Consider the following 10,270-nt stretch of genomic DNA (forward strand, 5'->3'; position numbering starts at 1 on the left):
ATCAGATTTCCATAACGTGTTGGATGCCGTCTAAGGCGTAGCAAACAAGGAGATAGTCGGGCTGACGACTTTAAACAAAGAGCTAAATGGGAGGCAACCTATCAGGTGAGTGTTTCTTGTCTTATCTTTATTTTCTTGTCTTGTTTTTAGCTTTTTCTTGTCTTGCATTTACTTTTTATGATTTCTTGTCATATTTCATGTAGAATTTCTCACCTTGACTTACTTTGGATGACTCAATTTACATTGAGGACAATGTAAAGTTTAAGTGCGGGGGAGTGGTTAAGCATTTCCATTGTAAATTTTTCATGAAATTTTCAACTTTTGTGTAAAATAGTGAATAAGAAAACTCCAAATTGTAGTTAGTTTAGAGTCACATAGTATACATGTCGCTAAGATTACATCGAGATTCTCATAAGAGTCACTGAACTTAGAGATGACAGAGAACATGATCGGGTTTCTTACTTGGATTTAACCATCCCAGTGGCAAATGAAGTGCAGACTCAATTCGGTATTAGATTTGTGATCCCCTATAGTGGAGACTACCCATGTTACATCATGAAAGGCACCGACCTTCACTTCTTTCTACCTGTCTAAATATGTGCTTTTAGAGTGTGTGTCACCGTACGTAAACTCCGGGTAGAATGGTGATCTACCCAACCTCCCACCAATAGAAGCACTATTTTGATCTCTTTAGTGCTATTTTATCAATCATGAATGGTGACATCGAATTCCTAACTTACACACCACTTGTAATCTTGTTCGCAGTTAGCACCATCCACTTTATCTCTCTCTACACCAACAGGTCCATAGAAACACCATCATCATCAACAAGAGGAGCATCAAAAATTTGAAGGAAAGTTGAAGACGTTTAAGGTTTACAAGCAATGGTACAGAAATGAGCAGATTTCAGATTTAAGTATAGCAACAAGACAAAGAGCATAATTTTTACAAGTTGAAGACTATTGTACAAGAGAGAATATTATCAGGATGGGAATTCAAGAAGGTTATGATATCGAGACATACAAGTTCTGAAGGATCGAGCGATAAAGTACTTACACCATGGCCTTTGTACTTGCATTTTTATTTGTATTATTTTCTGTCGTAAAAAAAAAAAAAAAAAAAAAAAAAAAAAAGAAGAACTTGAGGTATGGTCATCATTATGCTAGGTCCCTTGTTAAAAAAAAAATTCATTGCGTCATATTTTGGTTTGTTTAGTTCGTTTTTGGTTTTGTATTTCATTCAATAAAGCCAATGGAAGAAGAAATATCCATAATGAGGTTTCAAGCAATAAGGAATTAGAGGAAAAATTTACGTTGTCAAGATTCTATGAAGTTCAAGAGTTATCATCAAGAGTTGAAGACCGAAGACGAAGATGAAGACACCGATTGAAGACCGAAGACGTTTGTATGGATGATGTGAGAGTGGTGCTAACTGCACATCGAACGGATAACGAGGTAAGTAAGCATATTCCCACCTTCGTTAAGTGGTTGATTTCCTTTCTTAGAGATCGTCAGAAAAAGGGTTTTCAAAATGAATAAAATATGCGGGTTTTCAAAACAATTCATAGGGCTTTTACCTTCCTACTATTTAACGTGTCGCAGGATTCTCTCTTCATTCCTACCTGGACACATGTGTGACCCATAAAAAGTTATTTATTATTAAGAGCAACTTCATAAAACCCTTTCTTGTGAGGCAGAGTCGAGACTTTTGATCACTCCGAACCCGAATTTATTTCGAGAAGGGATGGTAATTTCTCTCTCAATTTTTAAAGATGAGATTGTGTTCATTTATGTGTCTAACTTCTTATGACTAGTGTGCAGAATCTCTATGTCTTCTTAGTGCGTTGGATGCTATCATTTCGGAGAACTAATAAGTTGGAAAAGTATATTTTGTAGGTATATATCTAGTAAACCTTCACTAGACTAAAACTCGTCCACTAAGGACACCTAGGGGTTCAAAGGCCTGTTATTCATGCTAAGAGTAAGCGTAGCCTCGATGACACGAAGTTGTATGTATGTTTTAGAAATGTTTTGTTTGATTTGCTCGAGGACTAGCAAAGTCTAAGTGTGGGGGAAATTGATAGGTGTCTAAAACACCTAATTTTGTATCTAGTATATATGCTTTCTTTGCAATTTTTCTTGTAAATTATGTATCTTATGTTTGAATTTGAGTTATTAGGTACTTTGGAGTCATTTGGAGCGAAAGAAGAAGAAAGTACTCAATTAGAGCTTAAAGGGCGAGAAGATCAATTCGCAGGCGAGTTACATTTGGAATTGGGTAGGATATGCAAGATGGAGGTGAAGAATGAACTGTCAGTTCCCCACAACTGACATTTGAGCAAGAGAAGGTATGAGCTGTCAGTTTGCTGAAACTGACATGCCAAATGAACTAAGGTGGTCCTTATCTACCTCACTTGGGTGGATTTATCCTCTCTATTACATCAAACCTAAATTTCATAGGAAGAGATGATTGGATTTTATTTCTTTTCCTCCCCCTGAAATGAAACATTGGCGGCTGCTCTGTCCGGGATTTTAAGAACTCATAGAAAGAAATCGAGAGATGCAGAGATGGAATGAAGTTCTGATGAGTTTCAAGGCTGAGAAGATCAAGAATCTTCTCTATTCATATGGGGTTTGTGTGACGAATTTCTGTAGCAGGGAATACACAGAGAAAGAAGGAATTAATGTTGTTCATTGTTAGATTTAGGGTTTGGTTCGAATTGATCTGGAGAAGGTCTAATTGCTTGGTTATCAACTGAGTTGTCGTAGCTGCTGCCATGAATGATTAAGCTTAAATGGAAATTAATTTAAGGGTTTGAGATGAATCATAAATATGGGTTTGTCTCAGGTTCAGGGTTACATCGAGAATCAGTTGGTATTACTCTGAATTGAAGAAATGGATTCAAGGGTTTGTTGGTGCTGAAGAAATGAAGTTGAACTGTTGGGGTCTTGGTACTGTAATTGATAGATATTGAAATGGATTTGAGCTGGTGCAACTGAAGATGGTGAAACTGAGTAGATGAAAGTGCAGATGCAGTATTAAGTGATTTTCCAGGTGACTTATTTGAGTACTGGTGGAATTCATAGCTGAAATGGATGTTGGGTTGGCTGGGAGATTGCAGAATGAGTTGTATCTGAGCAGCTGAATCGTTGAGAAATGTTGGAGCTGCTTATGGTGGAATTTTGCATGAAATGGTGAACTGGTGGTGCTCGGAGTGGGGTCACAGATGAACTAGAAGATGAAGTGATGGTCCATTCTTTTAGATGGCATACATTCTTTTGTCTCCCATCATATTCTTCCTTTTCTCTGTGAAATTGGAAATTTTTAAGGAAAAATAAAATTGGTGGCTCCGGTCGTTAGGTATACAGTATTAGGATATATGAAGGTAGACTGATGTTTGAATGATTTGTGAGTCAATATCGTACGGCTAAAATCAAAGGAGATTTTGAGGCGATTTTAGGGTTAGGTTTCTTCTTTTATTCGCATCTCCTCTGTTGAGATGCAATCATCTTCTCCGTCTTCAATTCCTCCGGTGGTCTCCTCCATACCATCAGGGGATTCTTTTATGGGGGATGAAACTTCTTCAGTTCCTTGTGGTAATGTTTCTTCTGATCCTGTTATTCCTCCTGGTTTTGAAAACTTTCCACCTTGTGGATCTACAGTATCTCCTGCTGCTTGGTCGTCTCTATTTGATAAGAAGAAAGAATCGGTTATCCCCACAGATATGGAATTCTATTTGTATCCAGTGGTGGATGGCAAGAAATCTATGGATATTCTTTATGAGGTGTATGATGAAGACATTCGTGTTTGTGAAGATAAAGTAATTGGAGCTTTTGTGGGTAGAAGACTACCTTTTAATTGGGTTCAAAGCGTTGTAAATCGGGCCTGGAAACCAAAAGGTGAGATTCAAATGACCATTCATGGCGAGAGTATGTTTATTTTTGATTTCAAATCTGCTAGGGATAGAGTTAGAGCTTTAGAGATGGGTTCAATGTTCATTTTTAGTGGATTGTTTATTGGTAAGCCTTGCTCTAGACTGGTTGAGAAGGAAATCGCTGAATTGAAATCAATTCATGTATGGATGAATTTTAGAAATGTTCCTTTATTCATGTGGAGTAATAAGGGGTTGAGTATGATTTCTAGCTACCTTGGAAAGCCTCTTATGATGGATACTCAAACTCTAAATAAGACCAGAATGAGTTATGCTAGGATATGTGTTGAAGTAGATGTTAATTGTGATTTTCCAGATTCTTTCACTTTCACTGTGGGTGGTATAGATACAATTGAAATTAAGATGGATTATTCTTGGAAACCACCAAAATGCAGTGAGTGTGCAGTTTTTGGTCATGTTACTGCTAACTGTCCTAAACATGTAAAACCAATTCCAAAAGTAGTTCAAAAATGGGTTCACACGAAGACTGTTAACAACATGGATAAAGATGGGTGGATTTTAAAATCAAGGAATGGGGCTAAGACTACTGATCAGTTAGACCACAGTTCTAAAAATAATATGGTCTTTCATATAGTAATTGATGCTGGAGCTATGGACTCTAATCAAGGAGTAAACAATGTTTTACAGGAAGTTGTCTTAAGGTAAAATAGTGATGTCAATGAACTCATTTCCTCAAATCCTTTTTTCATATTGGATAAGTGTTTGGATACTTCTCAAGGGCAGATATCTGAGCAGAATAAGGAAAATTTCCAAGTCATTTTGCAAGCAACCCAGCAGAAGGCTAGTAAACCTGAATCTTCTAGCACTGGATCAAGAGCACACTTTCAGAAGAGAGGATCACTTGATCCACCAGCTATTAACCTCTTTCCTAAGATTGCAGATTTGAAGAAGTATGCTAGAGGTACTTTATCTCTCCTTATAAATTTTAAATGATGTTCAACATTGGATGTTGGAACATCAGGGGGCTGAATGACCCTTTGAAACAGCTGGAAGTTAAAAATATTATTAAAAACAATAATATCTCTTTGATTGGTTTAATAGAAACTCATGTTCATGAAGTTAATAAATTAAGAATTAGCAATAATATCAACCCTTCTTGGTGTTTTTTAGATAATGATACTAATAATTGTTTTCGTAGAATTTGGGTTGGATGGGACCCAAATATCATTCAAGTAAATTTACTTTTGGCTTCTTCTCAAGCTTCATTATTAGAAGTTACTATTGTGACTATTGTCTATGGAGATAACTATTACCTTACTAGGACTTCTTTATGGAATATGATCACTTCCTTTGTTGAATCAAATAGCAGGCCTTGGGTTCTTCTTGGAGACTTCAATTTTATCTTTGTTTCTTCTGATAAAGTTAGAGGTTTTCCAATTATGCCATATGATTATGAAGGTTTTGCTAGATGTAGCCAGTTATCTCAACTTTTGGATATTTCTTTTACTGGATGTTTTTATAATTGGACAAATTGTCAACAAGATGGTGTTATCATCAGATATAAATTGGATAGAGTAATGGTAAATATGGATTGGATTCAGCAGTTTCAAATGTCTAAAGCAGAATTTCTCTTGCCAGGTATTTCTGACCATTCTCCTGCTATTGTGTCTATTTGTGAAAATAAAAAGCATGGCCCCCCACCTTTTAGGTTTTATAATTTTCTATATGAGGAAGAAGATTTTCTGGGAGTGGCTAGAGTTGCATGGAATTTATCTGTGGGAGGTAACCCTTTGATTAAGTTTGTTATAAACTGAAGAATATGAAACATGAGCTTATTAAATGGAGAAGAATTAGATTTAGAGCTATGTCTGAAAAGGTTAGGCTTGCTAAAGAAAATATGGATTCTGCTCAAATGCTTCTCTAGTATCATCCTCTTGATCAAGCGTTGGTTAGAAGGGAGAGAGATTATGTTGTTGAGTATGTGAAATTGGCCAAGTATGAGGAATCTTCCCTTAAGCAACAGTTTAGAGTTAAATGGTTAAATATGGGAGACTCTAATACTCCTTTCTTTCATAATTCTCTCAAAGAGCGAAGGTATAGGAATAATATCTTATTTCTCTATAATAGTGAAAATGTTAAACTTTCTGAGGACAAGGATATTGCTAATGAATGTGTTTCTTATTATTCCCATCTTTTTGGTAGTGATCTAGAGGATATTGGAAATGATAATTTTTTGAATTTAAGGTTTGGGGCTTGTGTTAAACAAGATGATGTAGCTGACCTCATTAAGCCTCACTACAAAAATACTTAGTTTTAGTCACGCCAAAGAGTCGTGGCAATTGATCAAAAATGTGTGACAAAAGATAGCTTGCCACGGCTGCCTTGCCGTAACAAATAGTCCAGTGGATAATTGTATTAGCCACGATCACTGTCACGGTTTGCTCAGGTGGCAAGTTGTTACTTGATCATTTGCTACGACTGCCAGTCGTCACTATTTAGCACACATGTGTGCCATAATTTTCAATTGTTGCCACATATATTATCCGTGGAAAAAGGTCACTTCAGTATTTTCCTATATATACATTCCGTAATAAGGTTTTTCATAGTTCGTCTTTTAGCAAGCACCGAAACTTCATACTGAAATCACTCACCACAAGTATAAAAAATATTAAAAGCTTTCATTTATTCATTAAAGAAAATCAAATACATCTAGAATATTCAAATACAAATCATCTAAGTAAAACGATGTAATCGTCAATACATGATACTGAAACAAGACAAAACCACACGACTGACATATAATACTAGAACTAGAAAATTTTTAGGTGTGAATACACCCTGAAAGCAAGATTAACCTGTTTCTCCAGAACTCTTAGAGATTCTAATAAGTAATCTCTTTTCGCTTTAACCTTGAATTGAGGATATTAAGGGGAATAGATGTCGTCTTCACTTCTCATTTTACAATGAAAAAATAAAGATTGGACACTTTTATGGGAATGCCCAACCACCTCAGGCTTCTGATAATCTGCCGCCTGATATTACCACCCATGTAGGCTTACTCTGTAAAATGCAACCATTCTAATACCACGGGATGATACTTGAAAAATGCTTTATGGCTCCAGCCTAATCCCGATAAGCCTACAACATATACGTTGTAATTATTAGCAAACCTTTGTATTTCTTGAGAAAGTGATGCTACATCAAAATCAAAAGAAATCAACGATAATTATTACTCCCATAATTCAGTGAACCCTGTAAATACAGATGATGCACGCACATGTTTATAAGTTCAAATGGTCTACTTATCTTTACTCATCCATAAGCACGAAGGAAATGGAAAAGAAAAATACAAACCTCCAATAAAATCTGGAAGCACATAAACCATGGATTAAGACAGCCAAAGTTCCCTATCCTCGTGCTACATGATGTATTTGATGACCTTTCCAAGTCCAAAATTTGTGAACTTCTTGCTTTAATGGTAACATTTTCATCCATACATACCTCAGGTGTCAAACTAAAACTTTAATGACTACTTTAATAATTCCAAACCCTATAGAACAAAACTATTGAATATCAAAAAACATATACAAAATTGGAATTAACAAAAGATGAGTATAGCTACCTTGAACGGGACTATCAGTAGCTAGAGAGAATTAAAATTGATTTCCATGCAACTATAATTACTCTGACCCCAAGAGTATACCATCAGACTTGTCAGGCGCTCGGTCAGCAGTCTCCATCTAAAACCACCAATCAAAATCAGAACATACACCAACCTATTATGAGAATATATAAACATCAACAAGAAAGCAACCTGAAAACATATCAGATGATACCATATCGTCTGGTGCCAGTGAAAATATGAAAGAATTCCGGACACTATATTAGCCATTAAATACAATATGATCAAAATGGCATCACATACATCTGGACTCGAGAATCAGCATGAACATACATAACTAATAAAATTAGTAATAAATCTCAAAACAACATTTTTTCTTATGCTTGATAATCAGCAGGCAACGAATACTTGATCTTTTTACTAACCAGTTCCTTGTCAGCATCGACTTGATTTAGTGTTTTCTGAGTCTGACATAGCCAGCGGAACAAATAAATAACTATACAAGGTATATATAAAACGTATGAAACATACCCTAGATAAATTAAAAATAGTGGGACGCTCTTAAATTTGAAAAAACAAGAAATGACAAATAAATGACTTGTGCGAGTATATGTTAACAAAAGTTGTGGGCATCCAGGAAGATCATGGAATGATGGTAAACCTGACCTAGTTGAGAGTAACATGACAACAAAAATAACTAGAACTCAATAAGACATTAACTTATGATAAGTACCGAGGTCCTGGAAGGAAGCTTCAATAACAAATGCATCATGTACGCAAGAAACTTAACATCATCATACCAAGTACGTAGGAGCACCAAATTGGATAAAGGATATCAAAACAGTAAGTAGATAAGTGTAACATAATTAGCAATGACAAGTGTACAGAGCATGAACATTGCACAAAGCATATAGTATAACAAAAAACTGGCCCCTGTGTGATTACATTACTTGGAAATGGTAGTTATATAAAAACACAAGTGACCATAATTGAACACTAAATCTAAGAGCTAAATAACTACAAAATGAATATAAATCTAGAGGCAACTGAAAAACAAAACAAATCTACTCAAAACTATATAGAAATAAAGCACCACCATCACCCTTGAAAGATCACCGATTACAATTTTAGAACCGAATTCAAATATTCAGGGTCAAAACAATTCTAGTTGTGCGAAATCAAATAGAGAAGCAAAGAATATTCTTAACAGTTTGAGGGATGTACAATCCAACCCAAAATCAGTTAAGACCTGCTGAGAAGGAAAAAGTCAATCGACTACTTATTTTCAAATTAGATTCCGGTATATGAAGAATTAAGGAGGGTTCCTAGATTCACATTAAGGTTTCGGCATAACAAGGCTTGGACGTATGACTGAAAGACTAAACTAGAAGTACAGATACAAGCTAATAATTGTCAAACTATACAAGCAACATTTTACTCTAAAACAGAATACCCGTCTCTCTAAATTGAAGTACCAAAGACAGTCTGCAGTACATGGTGCCGGATAAACATATAGCCATATTTTAAGGAAAAAACCTAAATTATAATTTTAAAACCAAATTCAAAGTTCAGATTTATAATAAACTCAATATGACGGATGATTAGACCAGGAAATCAAAGGAATGGGTAGAGAGCTTTCTTTCCAACTTGGCAGAAGTAGCAAAGGAATAAATCCGTTAATTTCTTTACTTCAAATCTGTTCTAACATCAAAGAAAATATTAAATTGAAGGAGATAAAATACTTAGCAAAATTAGGCGAATGACACAAAACCAACTAAAATTACTTCGCAACCTTAGGTTCAGAAAATCAAAAAAGAAGAATTGATTTTACATAAACTCTAACTTACATGCAGGACTTCTTCTCCGCGTAGAGAAATTTAACGACCGGGTTTGTTTAATTTTGATATACACAGACGACGAAACGATTGGGTTTGTTAAATTCTGATATAGAAGAAAGAAGAGGAAGCATGTAGGAAGAGTTGAGGGAGAACTGGGGAGTTACTTTCTCTTAATCTGTGAACGTGGGTTGTTCTGCTGAAGTTGCGGGAATAAATTATTCTGAATATTAGCCACGAGAGAACTTCTTATGCTGTAGAAAAAACCCACAATACCCACGACCCACTATGTCGTGACTGGAAGTCGCTGAGAACGTACATCCCTTGTAAAGCTATGGTATCTTGGTTGTCGTGGCTAATTCTCAAATTATCGTAGCTAATGGACTGATCTATTGCCAAGACCACGAATCAGGCGTGGAAATAATTGATTAAATTTCCACGGATATTTCAATCCGTGGCAGTATGGTCGTGGCTATTAGTTGATATTTTTGTAGTGTCTGTTACTAGAGAGGAAGTGGTCACAACTGCAAACTCAATTGGTTCTAGTAAGGCCCAGGGCCAGATGGCTTTTCAAGCCATTTTTTCAAGATTAGATGGTCCATTGTTGGTGATGAGTTGGTTGCTGATGTTCAAAATTTTTGCTCTAAATCCAAGCTTTTAAAGGAAGTCAATAGCACTTTTATTACTTTGATTTCTAAGAATAAGAATCCTTCACTAGTTTCAGATTACATGCCAATTTCTTATTGTAATGTTACTTATAAATCAATTACTAAAATTATTTCTCTTAGAATGAAGAGGATCTTGGGGGGCCTTATTAGTCAGAATCAATTAGGTTTTATATCTGGTAGAAGCATCCAAGATAACATTATGTTGGCTCATGAACTGGTTAGGAATTATCATAGATCAAATAGATCTCCTAGA

At 35.6% G+C, this 10,270-nt stretch overlaps 1 protein-coding gene across 1 annotated transcript; it reads left to right on the forward strand.

Moving 5' to 3' along the window:
• Positions 1–3,499: 3,499 nt before the first annotated feature.
• On the forward strand, positions 3,500–6,203 carry LOC113357549. Its single transcript, XM_026600993.1, has 4 exons — positions 3,500–4,561; positions 4,676–4,853; positions 5,063–5,674; positions 5,836–6,203. The coding sequence occupies exons 1-4, from the start codon at positions 3,500–3,502 to the stop codon at positions 6,201–6,203; spliced, it is 2,220 nt and encodes a 739-aa protein (XP_026456778.1).
• The last annotated feature ends 4,067 nt before the right edge of the window (positions 6,204–10,270 follow it).

This window comes from Papaver somniferum, chromosome 1, assembly GCF_003573695.1.
Source record: "Papaver somniferum cultivar HN1 chromosome 1, ASM357369v1, whole genome shotgun sequence".
In the NCBI taxonomy this organism is placed as follows: Eukaryota; Viridiplantae; Streptophyta; class Magnoliopsida; order Ranunculales; family Papaveraceae; genus Papaver; species Papaver somniferum.

Excerpts from the sequence above, each read along its gene's own strand:
- LOC113357549 (XM_026600993.1), top strand. The coding sequence starts at position 3,500 with ATGCAATCATCTTCTCCGTCTTCAATTCCTCCGGTGGTCTCCTCCATA. Across the intron at positions 4,562-4,675 it reads CTATGGACTCTAATCAAGGA|ATATCTGAGCAGAATAAGGA; the intron begins GTAAACAATGTT and ends TCTCAAGGGCAG. Across the intron at positions 4,854-5,062 it reads TTTGAAGAAGTATGCTAGAG|ATAATGATACTAATAATTGT; the intron begins GTACTTTATCTC and ends GGTGTTTTTTAG.